The sequence below is a fragment of the Tauraco erythrolophus genome, chromosome 2 (genome assembly GCF_009769465.1).
Source record: "Tauraco erythrolophus isolate bTauEry1 chromosome 2, bTauEry1.pri, whole genome shotgun sequence".
NCBI lineage: Eukaryota > Metazoa > Chordata > Aves > Musophagiformes > Musophagidae > Tauraco > Tauraco erythrolophus.
Genome location: NC_141466.1, coordinates 74,533,016 through 74,555,389, shown reverse-complemented (window position 1 = coordinate 74,555,389; position 22,374 = coordinate 74,533,016). Strand labels below are relative to the sequence as shown.

At 36.1% G+C, this 22,374-nt stretch overlaps 1 protein-coding gene across 1 annotated transcript in view; it reads right to left on the bottom strand.

The window, feature by feature from the left end:
* Positions 1–22,374, bottom strand: part of SYNE1 (spectrin repeat containing nuclear envelope protein 1) — a 199,047-nt gene that overhangs the window by 168,104 nt on the left and 8,569 nt on the right. Inside the window, exons 4-9 of the mRNA XM_086625933.1 lie at positions 17,208–17,386; positions 14,983–15,179; positions 14,731–14,840; positions 5,177–5,284; positions 4,243–4,380; positions 2,911–3,075 (exon numbers count right to left, since the gene is read on the bottom strand). Coding sequence (XP_086482059.1) covers positions 2,911–3,075; positions 4,243–4,380; positions 5,177–5,284; positions 14,731–14,840; positions 14,983–15,179; positions 17,208–17,386 — 897 coding nt within the window. The remainder of the gene's footprint in view (positions 1–2,910; positions 3,076–4,242; positions 4,381–5,176; positions 5,285–14,730; positions 14,841–14,982; positions 15,180–17,207; positions 17,387–22,374) is intronic.

The window sequence follows — 22,374 nt, the reverse complement described above, 5'->3', positions numbered from 1 at the left end:
TTGATCATGCTCCCACATTTGCATGCAAGGTTACGCATACCACAAAATCATATACATCAAATTAAACATTTACATAGAGAACTCTCTCATAAGATGCTCAGCTAAAGCCGTGATTTTAAAAGAGAGCATACAGTGCAAAGGTTTAACAAAAAAAGAACTCTTAACTGTATTACATAACCCATGAGATACAATTTGCAAATACTCTAACATCACAACAGCATCATCTTGCTAAATTTACTCTTTACATATTTATAACAGATACTAACCTTCATTAAGTATAGATTCATTTTTTCAGCAACTAATCTACTCCACCATATATAGCCAGAAGATCCATAGCTCCTTATGTAAGTACATATTCAATATTTAGTGAACTTTTCACTCTCTCAGCATCAAAAGATTTCAGGATCGCTCTCTGTATATTACACGAATGAATGCAGAATGTGGTACCCGACCTGTATTCCTGTGATATGAATTGTACCAGCAAAAACCTTACAGCAGAGCACATTTCAACTGTAACTAAGCAACACCGCTTCAAACGGCTTCCTGGAGATTACATATTAAAATGAATGACTGGCAGTAGTCTTTGAAGAGATACCGTAACAGCAACATGTCAAGTCCCCAGCGGCTGAGAGGACGCAGAACAGTTGATATTTTACTGCATACAGACAGCTCCTCGCACAAAGTGCTCAGAAGCCTATTAGCAAAAGAAATCATACAAACGTCCCCCTTTCTCACTTTGAGAGAACAAAATGTAGACTTGTGTACTGATTACAGACATCTATTTATTTCTGTGTGATGAGGAAGGGTTTCTCCCCAGTCAACGCTCAGTGTTTGCACAGCAGAAATTAATGGTAATTCACTGGCTTAGCTCACCAAATGGTCTCACCATCCCCATCAACCCACCTATATTTTCCTTGTTTTCCACTTCAGCCAACACCTTTTTGTGAAGAGAAATGAACCTGACTTTCTCAGATGCAAGTGATGCACTGATTTTACCCTGGCAAAAACTCCAGTGAGGGTATCCTGTGACTAACACGCTCTCACATAAAGGAAAGACTTGGAACAAGTATCTCAGCTAGCTGCATTTGAGACCTTGCCAGACAAAAAGGGATGCCCCCTAAGATGCACTGTTAAGTCAAAATAAAACCCAGTAGTTTCATTCAACATAAACTGGAAGCCCAGGAAAACTTTTATATTGTGTTCTCATGCAGTGAGAGGTCACTGCAAAATGACCCTCAACAAGCACAGACACTGTCCTTGTTTCTGGATCTTGGTGGCAATATCAGCTAAAATAAACTTAAGTGCTTGCCTGTTTCCATGAAGGTTTGTCCAAATAAGCCGGTGCATTTTGTATTAGCTTCAAAATGGCCATAAGCTATAAAGTTCACTAAAATAACCCATTGTCAGATGAGACAAAGATACAGAGAAAGTGATAATGTCATCTGAACAAAATCATAACAAACAAACCCCAACAACTTCCTAGGAAACAAGGACTGACAAAAATACACTAATGCATTTCTGGTATTATCTAATAGCACATTAGGATTCATCAATGCAAATCTGAGCGACAAAACAAACTCTAGGAACGGATATAATTACACATACTTCTCTTGAAGCTTTCTCCATCCCACTCCCATGGGAAAATTCCCCTGGCACAGACTAACCTAAATCAAAGTTTATTCGTTGGCATAGAAATCTCTCACCACAGCATTTCTAATGCAAAGAAAACACAGTTAGGACACACTTTTTGTGCTTCTTACGAATGTATCAAAGGAAGGTCTACAGTGTTCACATTATAAGAACAAAAAAGTGTCTGACTTGCTTTTTTTAAACAAATGTCAAATCTTAAGAATCCTGAAACATTTGATGTTAACAAGAAAGCTAATGACATTTAGAATTACAAGAGACTAGACCTTGAAAGAAAACAACATACTCCTCACAGACTTTAATATTGTTTTGGTTAAATTTTATTAGCCACCACTTAAGTTAGAAGAGCTGCCATTGTTCTAATAAAGAGTAATCAGAAGACCAAATTGATCTTCTAGATAAACTACCATGTCTGCCACAGCTGTACCAAGATGACCATGAAACTTCTCAGCTTTTCATTATACGGCATTACTTTCTAATAAACCCCCCCCCCCCCCCGTAGCCTAAATACAAAAAATAACAAAACTACAATCAAGTTTTTAAACAGCGATACGAAAAAAAGCAATATAGAACAACACAGCCTTACTGCTGAAAGTGCAGCCTTTCTCTACACCATCTTTTTCCTTTCTCTATCATATTTACTGGTTCAGTTTCTTCTATCATCTCCCTAACACTTTCTGTCTGTATTTTCCTCACATATATTACACAAATACACAGACAGACCCCAGCATCAAAGACTTTTTTATTTTAAATGAGAACTTGGACTCAGCAAGGAATTAAATGTAAAGGTATTTAAATTAATCTGGAAAATTTTCCTGTTTACCACAGCAGAGGGGACTTCTCATGCTATTTGTCATAACAACACTATGAAAATCCACTTCATTCTATTTTTTCCCTCAGTGCATATAACCTGTACTGACTATCAGCACACTTAGTACGTTTGCTCTCTCTTTTCTGTTTCACGTAAGAAGATCATATTGATTGCACAATGTACTCAACTTATGAGCTCCTTATGGGATTTTACCCAACAGAAATCCTAGAATAGGGCAACAATTAAAATATTAATACCTAATATCTTTCAGATAGAAGAAGATTCACAGATAGCATAGTTCAAGCCATCACTAAAAGACACCCAGCTTTAGCTACCATCAAGATGATACCACCCACAGAAACTAGAAATTATTTTTCTTTGTATAATATGGATCATTGACAGCTTTGGGAAGAACGAAGAATAATGCACAGAATTAATGCGTGTAGATCTACCTTCTGATGTTCAAGCTTCCGATGTATTGTATTCGCTGTTTCTTCATGAGTTTGCTGAACAGTTATTTCTTCCCTCAGAGCAGCCTCTGCTCTATAGAGCCAAGCACCTATGGTACCCAAAGGTGCAGGAAGAGATTTATCAAGGTGTATGTGCCAATCAAGTAGCTAGGAAATAAAAGTAACAAGACTGAACTTCCTTCCTTGCTTAATTATATAAAAAAGTATCTTGAGAAAAATCAGACTTTACACTGTAAGACCGAAACCCCACATAATAGAGTATGTCTGAGACATAAACCTAGGCATATTACTTCACACTAGATCTGAAATTATAGCATTCTCACAGGCAACAAAATCTTGATAAAGATTCGGTGATTCATGTATTTCCCTTTCAGAATGTTAATTGAGTAACAGAACTGACCACATATAAACTGGAACAACTGACAAGCAAAGATCTGCAATTCCACCAGTGAATAAGCACAGCAAGGGATGTGAGATCTTCTTCCACTCAATGTCATTTATTTAATGCTCTTGCACAAAACCTTATCATCTCTATTTTGAACATATTTTCTATGTGTAATGTGCAAATGAGTCTCAAAGGACTGTGGAGTTGAGAACAGAGCAGCAAAATATCGTGTCTTATGTCTCCACAACTGTCTCCCAGTTATGGGAGTGGAACAGTAATGAAAATTATGTCAAAATTACAGAATATTTTTAAACAGATCCTCTGTTAAATATATGGCATTAAAAAAATCCATGAATATACGCTGAGTAATAATGATTTAATAACTTATTTGGGACAAACAATATCACTTGCTTGGGATTTTTCACTCAATTATTACAAAATTACAATCACAAATGCTAATATTAATTTATTAGATCAAAAATAGCATTAAAGCCTCATTTATTGATAAAGTATTCAGTATTACACAGAATTTTTTTTAGTTATATCAAAAAATCTTGTATCAGAATTTCTTACACAATTAGCAATTTACATTAAACCATTGCATTTCAAAGGGGCATTGTCCATTCTTTTCTTTTTATCAACAATTTTTTGAACTTGGCTAAGCACTGTTAACACACTTTTGAATAAAGGGAAACCTCAAATTGTAGTCCTTTTCTTAAAGTTCATATTCTATCTTTGAGCAATATTAAAGATGATAGTGCAGTAAACATTGGCAAAACAATGCAAAATAATTCAACAGTGCTAGAAACTTGGTCCATTTTTAGGTCTCTATTGCCTAATAAAATCAATAGCAAACAGGTGTCTAAATGATTTTAAATTGTCATCCTTCATTTAATAAAAAATACACAGCATAGTAATTTTCAACTTACCCTGGAAGAAACTCTGTCCCATGCTTGCTTCACCATAGCTTGATCAAGTGATAATTTACCATCTTTCCGTAATGACTGGGTTACAAGTTCAATCTGTTTCCTTTTTACTTCATATTGTACTCTGAAATGCTTAAATGACTGCAAAAGGAGAAAATCAAATCAATGTAGTACAGAGTCGAAGGATTAAATTCTTCAATATTTATGCAGTACTACAACCTATGACAATTTTGTACTGATAGAAGTCCTAATCTTTCCCAAAGGGGACTAGCAGTAAACTTGTATATTTACACTGAAATGCATTTTATTAAAGCTTTTAATAGACTGTAGAATCCTCCAGGGAAACATAGGTAGGACTTTTGTATTTTTCCCTTCAATTATCAGATGCCTGAACCCTATATGAGAGGAAACAACAATCAATCAGATAAACTAGCAAACAGATTAAATGCTGCTTGGGACAGACAGTGGCTGCTTTTAGAGAACAGCCGAGCTTCAGGAGAAAATTTAGGCCAAAATTCATATTGCCAATTTAGATATTAATCTTTGAGAGGGGGGTTAAAAATGAAGCTCTGAGCCCTGTTGTCTCTACCTGTCACCTCATCCAGCCTTCACTCATACCTCTCTTCTGAGCTACATCACGCAGGATCTGGAAGGATTGTACAGAGACATGCTCACTTCTAACTAGGACAGTCCTTCTTCACACTGCTAGAAAAAGCTCTGTGTTAGGCAAACCATCTGTGCACTGTCCTACGTAGCAAAGCTAGAGCTGACATTATAATTCCTCCACCAATAAAAGCCAAGACAGTTTGTGTCCTTATTTCTTTAAACTACAGTATATTGACTTGCATGTATACAGATTGCATAAAATACTGCAGTACATGTTACACATAATGATAACAATAACATCTTATCATACAAATTTTTCCCTACTGCTTACCTGGTATTTCTCTTGTAAGCTTGTTTCTGCCACCTGTGCTCGGGCTAAGTCTCGTTCAAATTGTTCTGCCCACACTTTTAGGTCTCTCAGCATGAGTCTGTCTTCCTTCTAAGATTTAGTACAACCACACACAAAAAAATCATTGCGGTCTATTAGTAGAGGTGTCAGATATAGTTCACAAATTAACATCTCTCTAGCTAGTCAAGGTCATTAGTTGTAGTGAAAGTCAACAGAACACCTGGGCCAAATTCTCTCATTGCTTATCTTCATACAGCCTCACTGAAAAACACTTCCCGAGTACAAGAGGAGAACTCTGCATCTAGATACGAGTCTTACAATGGTGAAATCATGACAATCTGGGACGTTGCCATGTCAGAGGTATTTGCAGTTCTCATCTGATGTTAAATTAACACAAAGTCCTTTAAATATACCTCAACAGCTAATTCTAGTTTTTCACATATTTGTAGAGCAAAAGTTAATTGAGCTGAGACAGGAGAGGATTTTATCATCTTTTTCCACCACTTTATTATCTGATCTGCTATTGCTGGAAAAAAAAAGCTATTTTCTCAGTGACTTCAGAGAAATCCTTGACATCAATCTCCAAGTTCAGAAGTTGGCAAAATAGTTTGATAGAGAATTTTTAACAAGGAAAGAAAGAAAACTCAGTTGTACTCAGTTTCTTTTCTTTCCATGCCATTTTATGGCTTTGAAGAACAGCACATTTGTTTTACAGTTTTGCTTAAACAGTTCAGTCTGTCATGGCACTGGTGCTTTGCAAGGCTGCAAAGTTCTCTGCAGAATTCAGTGACCTGGCAATGAATACAAAAATACTAACAGCAAATCTCAGGTCTGTAAGTCTGTTATATGAGAAGGTTAGCAGACAACAAAGTTAGGATACACGTGTCTGTCTCAGATTTCCCACTGATGAACCATTTTTGCTGGCTGTTAATCAGAAGCTACTCTTTGAAACCAAAGAAGCCATATTACTGTAAAATTTGTCAGAAACAGACCTATTACAGTGAACAAATGTAACATCACATCATATGAGTTAATCACCTAAAATGAGTTATTAACTTTCAAGCATTTATGAGAGAAGAAAAACTGGACCATGTGATAAAAAAGAATAGCCACTGGCTGTATTTAAGAAACAAAGCATTTAATTTTAAGAAAAGATCCTAACCTGAGAAAGGAGCCATTACAGTTCCTTTCTCTGAAAGGTGCCTCAAACACGTAAAATATAACTTGCCGTAATTTTAAAAGGGTAGAGCTATTGCTTCATGTCAGCTGAGGAAAGGACAGGATCCTCAGGTAGGAAAGAAACCCTTCTTTGATGTATTTCTACTAATTCTCTTACTGATCTACTCAAAACAGAAGTAGTTGGCTGGACAGAAGTTGTACAACAGATTGTGCAAATATCATGGGTAGTACATCTGTTAACTTGCTAGGTAAATTAAAAAAAACCTAGCTGGTTAGTTGCAGAGAGGTTAACATGATATTAGAGCAACTGTGCTGGAACAAAGTTCACTACAGCTCATGCTCCTGTCTTCTGACGCTTGCCAAAAGATGGTACCTGAGAAACAGTATAGGACACACATGACACTTCTCTGCACCAGCTATTTGTAATGCTGGGATTTCTTTGGCTGCATCTAGTGTCCCAAGAAGCCAAAACTCCTAGTGCTTCCAACTTCTCAGATGATTAAAATATAGAGAAGAATAGAATTCCTACTCTTCTGGTCTGATATTTAGCTCTGTGTGTGGAAAAATAACATCAAGAATCTTTGAGATAAACAGCAAAGCCAGGACTACTCTCCTATGAGGAGAAGAATATAAGAAGAGAAAATTCTTAATCCAGTAGGCAATCAAAAAAAGAATTTTGGAATTAAATGCACTCCATTCATTAGAAGTTATAATTTTAGCGAGATTATCAACATCTCTGTTAGTATTTAGCTGCCAGCTCCATAAAGGCAATACTAAACTATGAATCTTAATGGATTGAAAGTCCTCTAACAATCCTACTAACTAAAACTCTAATTAAGACATTCTTGAAGTCAGGAAGAGAATAGGCGCATCATAATGTGTATCTTACTTTCAGCTCACACTATAAATTCAGCTTTGTAAACACTGGCTTTTACTCCTCTATGGCTCACATGCTTATTGCTGAGAAGCACCTCCTTAAGGTTAAGTGTTTGCAAGAACATCCCTGTGGCTGCAGCTGTTCATAGAGCAATGTGAACAAAATAGGTATTTTGCAAGATACCTGTCACTATAGCTTAAAAATTTAATAATGGCTAAAACTGGGTCTGACCAATTTTTTTTTAAATACAGTATCACCAGGATCAAGAACACCTCTATGGTACCTGAAAACAAAGAACACAGGAACAGCCACACCTCTCCTAAATCACAAACAATTTCTCTGACATTAAAGGAAAAGATAAAGTTAACAGGTGGCATTGAGTGTCCTGTGATTTATTTTTTTTTTACTATTTATTAGGCATCTTTTGTTTACTTTGTTTAATTGCAGAAGATGTGGGTGTTTCAGTAACTGCCTAACTGAATGCTGCTAAAGACATTTTCACAAGTTTCCAGTTCAGTGCATCACCCATCACCTGCAAACTTGCTTCTGTGGTCCTTGGTTGATACAATAGCATTTTAAAGTCTCAGTTTGGGTAAAAAAGATTCACTTTCTTAGACATCAAGGCACCTGTCACCAACATCTCCCAGGTTTAATGAGCTATCATTCTTAAAACAAGACTTTCATTAGTGCCTAGTGGTTCTTACTCTTTGTAAAAAAAAAAATAAAATTAAAAGGATATTCCTACAGATACGTAAACTATTTTTAAAGCCTGCACATCTGAAGTAGCATACCGATCAGAGCATAAACCATCAAAGAAAAGTTATCTAGGACAATTATAACTATTTCTGTTTTCCCCAGTATGAGGATCATTGATCTCTGATCACATTTATTTCAGTTTATCTAAGCCACTATGACTTATTCTGCATGCTACTTATAAACAGCATTTTAAAGTATTAATTTATCCTGACACCATTCTATGAATATTCACTGATTTGCAGAGATGAACAGAACTGGAGCAATGAACTGCCAAAGAATATCAAAGAAGGTAATTAGAGAAAAGTGTTTATCAGTTCTAGTATGATAAGGGGTACAATTTAAATTTACAAAGAAAGTTTTCAGCCCAGACTCAAAGTCAAAACATTGCTTTATTAAGAGTTAATTTGAAAATTACATAATACAGAATAGTCTGGTGTTTGAAGAGCTAAAAATACATATCTGTGTTTCATGAGAAATTTAATTATGGACTGGAAAAGGAGTACATCGTTGGGTTCTCCAATATATAATTATGAACCAAGTGAACTGTTCAAATTCTCAGGCACAGGCAGGATAAAATTCTCAAATATGAACTTTTAAATCTAAAAAAAATAAAAGTCACCTGTTTTTCAGAGATGTTGAACTATTGTAGTGCCTATGTGCTGAGAAAATCAAGTCCCTTTAAAAATGTGTATACATTAATTCAATTAATTATGCTATTCCTTTTGAAAACTCTGGCTCATTTATATGTGTTACTGAATGTATATGTGCCTATGTGTTACTGAAACACGTTCACTGACAATAGTATCACAGATGCATGGTGAATGCTGAGCCAAGCATCATCTTCAGGGATGAGCTATTAATGCTTATCTGTAAAAGTAGACAGTAAATCACTGGAAGAGCTCAGAAAATTATTTTTGCAGCTGCTGCTCAGGAAATTCCTCTTACACTGGGAAACTCTGCTGGCATAAAGATGTTGGAGGTGACAGGATTATCTCCTGAATTACTTGCTCATCAGAGCACAAGCAGAGAAAGATTTTACTTCTGAAGTACTTTGATGGAGTGTGCTTCCTCTATTGTTAAATCTATACCAAGATAAAGAAATCGACAGAGCTTTTACCACTTCAAATCTTCACTAGCTTAAACAGCAATTCACTGGGGCTGTGTAAGACTAAAAATGTACAACAAGGTCCCATTAAAGCTGCCCAAACTTACTTGAATGGATTGAAAAGGTGGGAATAATTCTGCCATCAGTAAAAATCTTCACTTCAACATGTACCACTAGTTAGGTATACATAATATGAGATGAACCCTTGATGATACTTACTTGAAAATAACCTATTGCTTATATATTAAAAAAAAACCCAAACAACACACACACAAAAATGAGTGTGGAACCAAGGTAATTAATTGTATCAGGTCAAACTATAAAGACAATTGACTGACTGTAGTGACATCTGTTATTTGTTTCATAATATATTCACTTCTAGTAAAGTCTTTCAGTTTCACCTCTGAATGTTCATTTCAAATACTCTATGTTAGATTTCTGAACTTCTCTCTGTTAATACTAGAAAATTATAAGAATCAAAGTGTCCAAGATGATTAAAAAAATATATTTTTAAAATCATCATAATTTATGTGAAAAAAGGAGCATTGCATATCATGCAATTACACATGAATGCTCTCCTTCCAACCCACAGTCCACATACAACACTTACACAATCATATATACAGTCTAGTATCTACTCTGTAAACCCAAAGACATACACAAATACCCATCTAAAATGAGATTAGATGAGTAGAAACATGGATCTATAATCTATATTTTCATGTTTATATCTATACTTAAGAAAACCAAAAGCATAGGCTGAGATTTATTATAGGAAAGTTGACTTGCTTTTCTATAATATCTCTGAAATTATTTGCAAAATTAAGCATTAGGCTGTTACAATCAGCTTATATAAGAAAGTAGATTTTGACTCATTATGTTCATCTATTTGCTTTTTTGGAAAGATGAAAGTAAGGCTAGCAAATCAATGTACATAAAAACATTCAAAATCTAAAGTCAAATAAGTGCAGGATGAAAACAGATAACAAGCACGAAAGGTCTAATTCAAGCAATCATTCTGGAGCGTATTACCCTTACCTTAAATTTCATAAAAGAAAAGACAAAAGTTGGGATTTCTTGAAGTTCCTAGCAATATGGAACAAATGGGAAAACAAGAGGAAGAAACAAAAAAAAAAGAAGCAAACAAAATAAAGCAAAGCAGGCAGAAAGTCCAGAGAGAATAAGAGCCATACGTGTAAAAATAAAAGATGTACTTAAAATATTATAAAGTTCATGTATCTGTATTATATCTAGTGAAGTAGTTTTCATATTAGATCTGATTTCCAGATTACTAGTCATGACACGATTTATTTTATCTGGAAAAATAGTTACTTACTTTAGAGTAACTGATTCTTTGAGATGTGTTGACTACACAAATTCATGTATGTGAATAGCTGGTGCATGCATGAGATATTAGATCCTTTTTAATTCTGGAAATGCACATGCAAATAGCTGTACCCTCTGACCACAAATAAGGTAAAAGCTTCAATCAATACTTCATTTCTTCCAATGCAAATTCTTTATAAGCTGAGCATTGAATCAGGAGGGCAGATGAATAGCAATTTGTGCGGACAACACATCTCAGGAAAACACAGTGGTGGCTGAGTTGGCTGGAGGGCAGGGAGAGAGGGTTAGAAATCCTTCCTTCTCCACCATCAAAAAAACACTCAGACACACTCCACTCTGAAGTAGGATTCTTCTAACTAAACATAGGCATCTTTGACTGAGATAGATAGTCACTCTTTCAGTTCTTTTTGACAGATAGAAAAAACAGTTACATCTAGCATCTATTGCCCAACTCAGTCTCTCTACAGCAGGCACTTAACATAGGTCAGATAGAATACACCTTAAAAGTGTTTAATTTTGGAAAAAAAGAAATTAAGAGTACCCCAGGAGTTTAAAGGATAAGAGTCTTGCAAGGCTATCTCTTCCAAGTACCTGGATTCTACCATTCTGTGATACATATTTCCTTGTGCTAGACAAGGGAGAAGGGGGAAGACAGGCTAAGAATAGGGGGATTGTACTGGTTGCAAAAATATAAAGCGTGTCTGGATTTTTCTTTAATCAACTGCTAACAACATTATATCTATCATTACCTAGGGGAAGGATTTATCTGAGTCAATTTTAACTTTGTTGAAATGCTAGACAACACAAACTTCTAGAAGACAGTTTTTTAGGACATCATGGACATCATCTTAAGAAAAGTGCCATCTGTTAAAGTATCTATGTCTCACTGATTAAAGGTGGAGTGTAAGTACCTAGCTTTTAGATTCTTAAAGATGGATGAATCCTGTCCTAAATGACTAAACTAACCAAGCAACACAAAATTCCTATGGAAAGCTTTCGGATGGACATAGATACTCCAGGTCAGCAACAGGGAAGAAAGAGGCAATAGATACTGTTCTTCCTTGCATTAGCTATGGTGATCACTTGGGCATCCAATTCACTTATAGGGTTTCCACAAACCACAATAGGGCTATTTTAAAATGAACTGATCTTACATGTTTGGTCTGATCTTGCATATGTTTGTATACCCAGAATAGAATCTGTGGACAACATTTCTTGAAAAAGAATAAACGAATTTTCAATCTAAATGCTTTATATAGTCACACAAATATCTTGTATCTGATTCACTTTGAAGTTTGTGCACGGAGAAAAGAAGTACTCTCTCCCTCACATTTTTTCCAGTCAATTAATTTAGCAAGGTGAATATTAAAATAACCATGGGTGCAGAAAGGGGACAAAAAAGGGTACTTAAGTGGCTTGTATTGACAAGAAAGTCAGTTGCCACACTATGATTTCAAACAGTTATTTCCATCCAAAAATATTTCCCTTAAATTTGCAATATATTATGTTCATGAATGTTTCCTTAAGTGCTAAAGAAAATAGTTCTTGTTTTTATAAACAGAATCCATTTTTCTATTTTTTTAAAGGAATTTAAATCTCCATTCTCGTATGATACCATTTAGAGAAGAGCATTCTTCTTGCATTGCAAGAAGACCTCTACTGTTGTTGTTTCATCAAAAAAGAGTCTTAAATATATCAACTATGTTATCTTAAATATTATCAGCTGGCAACCTCCCTTGAACTGCTCGCAACACTATCAATTTGGATCTGCTGTAGTGATAGCCTTACTTAACCTGGTGATTTAAATGATCCTTTGCCTAATTTTCACCAACTGATATACAATTAAGAATTTGGGCTAAAAGGTATGAAAGCACTTGGTGGGAAAAAAAAAAATCTCCAGAAGATATTTGATAATGAAACATTTGATTAAGATAGTTTTTTTCTATTTTCCCTTCAAATACTATATAAATATGGAATGCAACACTTATGTCTGTATATTTTTAAATTGCATTGTTGGATTTTCAGCACTAGAATCTCCCCGTAAGTATCATGTAATATGAATGACACTCTCATTTTGCCAAGGATTATCTGGATATCTTGTTTCATCTAGGTATTCTGCAGTCAACAGGATCAACTTCATTAATTCCGGGCTTCTTTCCCCCTCCCCTCCAGAACTGAGTAAACTAAAGTCCTAACATTTGTTTGAACTTATAAATGACACTGTGACAAATCTGTAAGTATGATTTTCTTGAGAACACAGAAAATATCTTAAAATGCAAGTTCTGAGTATGAGAAATTTGATTATGTTGACAGATTCTCCCTGAAATTCGTAAGTAAAGCAGCTGAGAGCAAAATAAGCTTCTTTCTGTGGTGTATGACAGAAACACAGAAGTTTATAGCAGTAAAAGACTAAAGCGTGCCAAACATTTAGCCATTTGAAAGCTTACATCTGTCCAGTCCTAAATAGATGAAAGCATTGGGCTGGTTTTACTATGTATTTCACCACTTCAGGACCAGTGACTACTTGGGTCCTGGACATTCGTGCATTGTTTACTGGCCTGGATCCATCCAGATCTTTTTCCCATCAATCTGTCACATGCCACATGGTCATCATTTTGTATCATGACCAGAGGCGAGGGAACTGGGCCTTATGGTGGACACGGCTAGGGAGTAAGATATAGAGTGGACATAGGTGCCTGACAGGGATGAGAATTTCTCCAGAGATGGGATAGCAGAATTTGTGTCAGAAAAAATTGAGGGCCCCATTGCTATTCTTGACTGGAGAGTGCACTGGAGAAGTTCTTCCTCAAGGAAATGAAGAATGATGACATTAGAAATCTAGTGCAATGTCAAACTCTTAGTTTCTTCTCAAAGTCTGGGAGTTAATGATTTCTTCAGCGTGACATACACGGGTCCAGCAGTTCTGCCAAAATTCATCTGCATTGCTTCTGGAATACCTTAGCAATGCCCAGGAAGAGGAAATAGTCTTGAGCTAAGTATGTCAAATTGATGAATTTGTGTTCTTTCACTTTCTAGTAATTCACTGGGAATTCCAACAGCAACTCAGTAGTTTCCCTTTCATCTCTACCCTTTCTGAGTAGAGTCAGAGGCAGGCAGAGCATGGAGTGGCTGAGTCCTGCATTCTCCTGCATCATCTCTGCATAAAGCTCAGGAGAAGGTGATAAGGCTGTTCCTCAAAATCCAACCTCAGCACAGGCAGCAGATCTGGCCAAGGCTGTTGGCAGCAGAAACTGCACTGTGTGCCATGGTATGGAGATGGCAGGACTGCCTTGGCCTGCCACAGGCCACAGCATGAGGCTTCAGTGCTCATCCTTCTGCTTCAGAAGTCCCACTACACAGTGAGATGCTGTGGTATAAGCATGCGTATGTCCTCAGACCAATGTTGCAGCAAAGAAAATGAAATTTCCAGTGCTCAGGCACTGGAATTGGACAGTAAAGCTGCAGCTGCCTTAGTCACACATAGCCATGAGGAAGGAGATTCACTCCTTTCAAAGCTCTTTTATAGCTCTGTAGGAAATGCAAAGAAACACAGATAAAAAATGTTTCCTCCTTCTCTCTTGCTGAGGCTGAGCAGATTGTCTCAGCAGTGTTTCCTGTGCTTGCCATGAAGAAAGCAAATGACCAGGATTAGGTAGTGAGTCATGATCACCTGGCACCACTGAGTACAGCCATTCTAGTGCGAAGCCAACACACTAGAGAATGTTTCATGACTGAAAACAATTCCTTAGAGTGAACGGGCAAACATCACTGTGCAATAGAAAGAAACTCGTGTCAAAATTGTAACTGCCTCCTGAGCCTAGAAGCTCAAAGACTATACCTCAATAATCTCTGGGACTATTCTTGTTCTTATCCAGAAACTCAGTGTTACAGAAACAGAAGAGACACATTGTTTCAGGTAACAAATTATTGCAATCTCATTGGTGTTATGCTTGAAAATCTCTTAGGGAACTTTAGGATCCATTGGTTTGCTTCTATCTACCATAACTGTTTGTGTTCTTTTTGGCTCCTACTGCTGAAAACAGGAAAATCTCTGCAGGATCACCATGCCATTTTCTCCATCTACTAGCAAACATCTGCAACTCTGGTTCCTTTTTTCTCAGCTAATTCTTCCCAATTTTCTTATTGTGCCTGCTTTTCACTTGAACTGCTCAGCAAAACAAAATATAATAAACTATAAGAAAGCTACAAAATGTATTTATAAAACCCTCCTCATGATAAACTGATTCGTATAGTTATGCAAGGGAAACTTACATCATTCTCCTGCACGTCAGTCACTGTATGATGAGGATCGGGATAGTACTTCAAAAACTGGGCTACATAGGTCATGACAGACTTTTCATCAGGCTTGTCAACATCCACATCTAGACAAGTATAGAACACGGTAAATAAATTTTTAGCTGAATGGCACAAAATGCTGCTTAAATGTCTAAACACAGATGAATTAGCACATCTGATTTAACTCATGCAAGCAGTTAAAGCTTTTTTCAACTATGCATTAGGTACCTTCTGGATCAAGGAGCCTTGGAATTCCTAGTTCTGCTTCTGCAAGTGTAAAGGCTTCTTCCAGGTTTTCTCTATTTGATCTTCCTCTCACTTTCTCCATATCCACTAAATCTGGGCGGATAGCATGAATGATGGAATGAAATGCAACACCACTTCTCCAACTTTGTCCAAAATCTTTGATTTCAATTCCAACTTGTCTAAAGAATATGAAAGAAAAAAAAAAAAAGTGACTTGCAGCAACACCAGGTCTAGATGACACGGTGGAGGAGACAGGATGCTCCACCCAGTGGTTACCCATCATTAAACCTAAACCACTTGTTCCTGCAATGCTAATCAGGTCAACTATAGCTCCATCCATCCACTGCATAAATTCATCTCGGCCTATGAAGCTCCTAGAGTTTTTTGTCATATACATACTGCATTTGTCTCCAGTGGGTTTGCTAGTCTCAATAAACCAACAGTATTTCAAACAAATAAAGTGCACCCCGGTTCTCAAGGTTCTTGTACAACACACTCCCACTCTGTGGATGTATACAGCTCCATTCACTATTCTCTCCCTCACTATAAAGCACTTCATATCTCCCTCCGTTATAACTACTGCAGTTCAGCTACGCACATCTTTATCATACCAAAAAAAAAAAAGATTGCATTAATCTTTTATCTTTTAAAATGAAAGCATGAACAATATCATCACTGCTGTTCAGGTAAAAATGTAACACACAAATTTCTTTATATTCTTAGCAAAAGCATGAGTGATAATATAATTTCATACACCCAGAACACTTACACATCCTGTAAAAAATAAATACAAATTATCAAGAAATAGCAATATACAATGAGAAAGTAATCAGAACTGAATCACACTTCTGACTGCTTCTTCTAAAAGTAATTCTGAAAGGTATTCTGGTCCACAGACTGCAAGACTGTTTTTCACTTTGTCTGAGCATGCAAACTTCCTTTGAGGACACACTTAGACACTAAGGTAGTTTTGCCATTGGGAAGTCCACAGCAACAGTAACTCTGAATGAAGGCTTCATTCAAAGCTCACTGTGATCAGTGAAACACTTTCACTGACTTTAATGAGCCAGTCCTTATAAATTACAATGTGAAGCAAGGCTAGCAAAGTGTACCATCCTTTCTCTAGATTTCTTTCAACGTGTTTCACCTACTTTTCCCAATAATGTTGACAGTTTAATTTATGAATCTCTTTCCGCGTTTGAATTTTGTTGGTTTATATGTCTGGCAATTGCAGCTGACCACTTTCAGTTGCCTGTCTCTTACTGACAACAGTGCAATAGGAAGAATGCCAAATTAGACTGTACTGCACTATAAATTACCATATTCTACCTATTTATTGGAGAATAAATAAAAGATAATAAATACATATATGAATACTGCAGAAAGTCTGTATCTTTGCAATTATATTTCTTTTCTCAGAGACATCATTCCATAACTGGCCATTTCCCCTCCACATTTTGCACGATTGGTCTCTTCAAATAGCAGTGAGTCCTCAATTTGAATAAATAAATCCATTTTATTATTTTACATCTTTGATTTTTATCTTCTTATTGTGGAAGACATCAAACTACTATTGTATCTTTGGTCTAATTTATGTGCTTTTTTAAATGCCTTTTGGAAGCAGAGCCAATATGGGATAACTATAGCAAATAAAGAAGATTCTTAGGTTAAAAAGAGATATCAAGAAATAACTTCAAAATAACTTGGATTAAAAATTAAGAAAATTCAGAGCAATTTTTGTAGTAATATGTACACAAAACAGCAGCAGGATATTCATAATTTTTCATCACCTGCATTTCCACACTAAGTGACAGAGTTTAGTGCTCCTACAAACTCTGTCTGTCACTGAGGAATGCTAAGTTGGTGTGTGACTTGCATTGTCACATTGGGTGTTTTGGCAGCAGAACTACTACATTGTCATTCAGACATCTAATTCCCCTTTCAGTTCCTCATTCTGTCAAAGATAATCCCATTCATTATTGAGAAACTATAAAATATGATTGCTTGTAAAATTAATGCAAATCGCTATTTATTACTTGCTTATTGTACGGTGGTAACATTTAGCAGCCTCAGTTGTCAAAAGGAATATGATCATGGGGAGGTGCTATACCAATACAGAGCAAAAGGACAATCCCTGACAGAGTTTAGAATCCAAATAAAAAGTTTGCACTTCAGATATAAATTCAGTTCATTTGCAGGTTACTTACTTTGCTGCTGTGTACTGTATCCATTTTAACAAAGCCTTCCTGGCACTTCCTTGGACCTTGGTTACCACCTTCCGTTTGCTTGGGGGACTTGCAGTTTCTGAACTGACAACACTCTCCACAGAGGAAGCGCTGCTAGACAATGACTGAAGCTGTGGGAGGTTGCTGGTAAGCTCTTCAATCTGTGGGGAAAAAATGTTAATGCTCTGTTTGTAGATAATCTTAATTCTCACCAGTTTCTTAAATAATTTCCTACGACAACTGACAAAATAAAGTTAGGCAGAAGCTATGATTAAAATGCTGTGGTTTATTTAACTGTACATTAAAGTAGCTTCAAAAATGCAAATGTATGTGCCCCGATGATGGTCTTAATTTCAGAAGTACAAGATATCTAGCCATTATTGACTTTCTTGACACCCTACAATTAGAAGAATATGCAAGTGTGCCAAGTTATGACAGATTACCATTGAAATAGGAGACTATGGCTTACACTTAGCTTGAATTCAAATTCTAAAACAATCCGCTAATTTCAGAGCAGGCTCATTCAATTAAAGAATGGAAGTGACCTCAATGATCTCATATGAATAGTTTGTTATTTACCATTGCGCTGCTTTGGCACAAATTCAATTGCGGTTTTGCTTAGAGGTACCTTGTGGGGGAGTAGTGAATGTACTGCAAGCAAAACGCATTAGTAGTGCTTGCCGCAGGTGTATGACAGTTATTTGCATCGTGACTTTCATTAAATGAAAATCATTAACTTGACTCTTTTAAGAAATTGACTAACGATATGATTCTTTAACATGAAAAAGTTATATCCATAGGACACTGCAAGATTTTCTATGCCATCAACATAAAAAAAACAGTTTTGTCACATCACAGAATGAGTCTGCCACAATGAGGACTACAGCTCTCATGCATTTCTGCTCTCATTCATGTTAAAATGGTATATCTGCCTGTGACAACTAAAGAAGAGTTCAAAAAATGACCCAAGTAAACCTGATTCAGAGAAATGATTCCGAGTTTCAGTAACTTCGAGAAGCATAATTTTCCCTGTTCATCTCAATGAGCTATAAATAAATAAAAATATTAACATAATTCTGGCAAAGTTTTCTTCTCAGGAGATCTGAACCAATGAGCTGTCACACTGGTTGGTGCTTAGGAGAATAGCATCCCTGAGACATGACAGCTACATCACAAGAGAGTCAAAGCCAAAGAACTCCATAAAGAAATGCAACAGAATCAGTTGGGTTTTTTAATTGTTGAGCGGTGACTTATTTTTTTAAGTCATATGGACAGGATTTGAAAACTATTTATTCCTCCCAACTAAGATCACCAGAATGCAAAAGATTTCTCCTCTACAAATTCAAATGCCTCTCAATCTACACCATTCGCAGCTAAATTTTGTCCTTGCAAATATCTGCATCTCCCAGTGAAATCAATATGTTCATATGTATTGTTTGAAAACGATTACTGTCTGACATCAAGTCCACTGAAATTAGACATACAACACAATCACTACTGAGGTTGCTAAAGGTACTTGTAACAAGAATCCAATTCTATTCTCTTCTTTTGTTCTCTATGGTATTCTTCAGAGAAAGTGGAAGAAATGTTCCAGTGATGAAGGAACTCCATTCTAGGACCAGACCAACCTATTTCAAAGACATACATTTGATTTTGCCCAATGTGAAGCACCCCTACCATCAACTGTCACTTTATTCAGGATTAGATCCTCAGCTAATTATGAAGTGACTCAGCTGTGAGGAAAAACTGGAGCTACACCAGGTCATATGAAATGATGATTCGAAACAGTATTTGAGCAAGCTATACTAAAGTATACAAAATGTAGTACCTGAAAATACAAAATGATGGTCCACACCAAGCCAAGCACAATAGAAGGCCGGCCATCAGCAATATCAGTTGAGTTTATGTTGACAAGCTTAATCTATATAGGAAAGGAAATGTGTTACTACCACACACAAGGAATGATAACAATTATGAAACACATTTCAAATAGGTTTTATACTTTTAATGCATTTTTGCAATCAAATAACAAGTTTCTGAATTAAAAAAATCATTAAATGGTGCAATTTCATTTTTCAGACAAGTATAGCTATAGATAATGAAAGATTTTTAAGACCACTGCATGCTATTATTTGTAGAAAAATATGTAATTCCAAGCAGAAAGAACAATAAAAATTACATAGAATCATTGTACAAACCGGAGATCCTCGATATATGGACTGGCATGAAAAGCAAACAGAAAAAGATGATATAAAATAAGTCTTAAATTATTATTAGGTAAATGCATTAATTTAATTTTATAATGCAAAGAAAGCACATTTTTGGCACATTTTACAACAGAACTAATATGGAAAGTAAATTAAATACTCCACAACAGATTTTAAATTATGCAGTGGTTTCTTGCTCTAGTTCTAATAGATTTCAAACGGAAAGAGCAAGGTGACTTTAAGAATAAACAAGGGAAGAAAAGGGGGGAGGAAAGCATAAAAGAAAGATAAGGGAAAAAAGAATGCCACAGTTCTACAACAGAGAGACTTTTATTGTAAAGGATATTACCACCACTGATTAAGGCTCCCTTGCAAGACAAACCTGACTATAGTTCTTTTAAAATAAGACAACAGTTGGAAAAAATGAGTTGTCCAAGGTCACATGAAGTTTTTCAACAGAAACAGGAACAGATTCCATGACTCTTAAATTCCAAATGCTAATCTATAGTCTGAATAAAGTATTACTCTAGAATAATCTCATAAAATAAAAGGTAGTAAACAAAGGGATAAAGAGTGTATCACAAAGAAATTAATAGGTAGATAATGCTCAAGGAAATTGAATAAAAGAGGTAACATTGGAAAATTAGCAGATACGTTAACACTTATTTCCTCAGCAAAACTTCCTTGCCATCAGTCACGATATAAATACGAAGGGCTGATAAATTGTTCCTGTAATGCAAGCTTGTTCATGGACAAAGGTTATGTAAAAAGCTTGGAGAATAGGTTAAAGAAAACCAGGAGAACCTCATTTGTCTCCTCAAAACAGACAACAGGCTGCAGTTATCTGAATCAGCAGCTGGAAATCCACTAGGTAATGTCAAGAGCGAACAAAAAAATCTTGTTCAGGGCTGTGAAGCTCTCTTCAGAATTAAAACTCCACAGGCTGCTTGGGAAAAGGCAGAGGAGAAATCCCTACAGGTTGTATTTCCAATTCTCTCCACCAAGAAATCTGACAAAACTCTGGGAAAATTGACATTACTTTCTTCTCTACCAGTCAATAAGGAAAATTTTCTATTACCTACCTAAAGAAAAATACACCAAGAGTCTCATTCTCTCAGCTGGACCAATTCCAACAAAAGGTTTTCTTTTTCTAGAAAGCGAGGTTTTTCTTATATGTATTAGAGATTAAAAGATTTACAGAGCTCAGCCTTCTGGTTAGGCTTCTGTTCACAGAAGTATAGCCTATCTAGTCTAGTTACTGTGTTACCTTTGTCTTATACTCCATTAAAATGCATCTAAAACTGCAAGATAAACTTTTCAGAACCACAAAAAAACCCCACAACAGTTTAGTCCAGAATGGTATCTGTTTATTGTCAGCTGCATTTTGCAGTATAACAAGAGTATTTGCAGAAGTCTGTTTGGACAGTGAGAATCAGAAGTTGATTAAATGTGTAATAAACTTTACTTCTGGGAGAACCCATGGAGGAAGGAGACCCTGTCGGCACTTCCCAAAGCACTGCGCACAGCCACGCGCCTCTGTTCGTTCACCTTTGAGCACAGACTAGGGACTGCTCTCCGCTGCTGAAGTGGCATTTGCTGTCTGAAGAGCATCCCCACCTTCTTTGCAAAGAAAAGGGTGACAGACTGGATAGATGCATCCTTTAGTCTGGATTCAACCTAGAAATCACTTGCTAATGCACACCAATCTACCTGACGCACTGCATATTTCCTACTCCCTCTAGAAGAAAATCAGGCATATTGATATAAAGTAGACACAAAAATAACCGAGACAAGTCCAGACAAAAATACTTAAGATATGAGAAGCAAAATCTCAGTGCTCCATTTCTGGTATCTATCTCGATCTTCAGCAGGGTCAGTTATCTAGCTGCACTGCTGTATTATTTCTGGGATCTCAGCTGGGCCATCCAAAGTTTGAGTCATCCACTACACTGTGACATGTAAACTAGGGAAGCATGGGGTTTTCGCTCTCCAGCCCAGTCTTGTCTCAGGTTATACAGATCTCACCACAAAGCAGCTCTCTTTGTACCTAAGCCTCCACTTTCAAGCTGCCTATGATATGGTTTGTATTAACAAACTGTACTACATAAAACAGTGAAATCAGGAGCTAAAGCTGAATTTCACTTTGATTTGGTTGTACATTTTTCAATTTAAAAAGTTCTTTTATAGATTTCTTTCTACAGGCATCTGCTAAGATTGTTTCCCACATAACAGAAATATAATTAGGTCAGGATGTCATAGGGTTAAAGAGAGGGAAAGAATGCCAAAATCCAAGAACTCCTGATATACAGCATTGTGGAGACACAAAATTCATCAGGTGTTGCATCTGCATTGAGAAATATTGAACTAAAAAGCAGAAATCAGAAGAACAAAATATCTGCAATCTGATTTTAAAAAACAGATACAAGTCATTACAATATGGAGAAAGAAGTCAGCAAAAAAGGTAGAATTAGATCGCTTTTATTTGATATTCATACCTAGATCACTCTGAGCTTTTAGGTTTTCTGTCTTTTGTTAAATCACTGAAATATTTTGTTTCATGTCTAAAATGGCCACAGCACTGACTTTACCAGAACCAATCCAGAAATTAGTCTGAAGTCCTGCCAAGCTACTAAGGTGTCATACTGTTCTAAATTTTCATGTCTATACTTTCAGGGAGTAGTGTTTTGCATGCACAACCTAGTGAAGTCCATAAATCTATTCTTTTAATTATAAATGAATGTCTCTACTGAACTGAAGATCATTGTTCTTTGCTGAGAACAGCAATAGGAAAGTAGGGAACATGAGAAGCTGAAGAGCACATTAAAAACCCAAAACAAAAAAAGAAGGAGATCATCCAAGGTGATTCCAATTAAAAAAAAATAAAGAAAAAAAGAAAAGTTTTACTATATATGTTACTACATATTAGTGTTGGATCTTCTCAT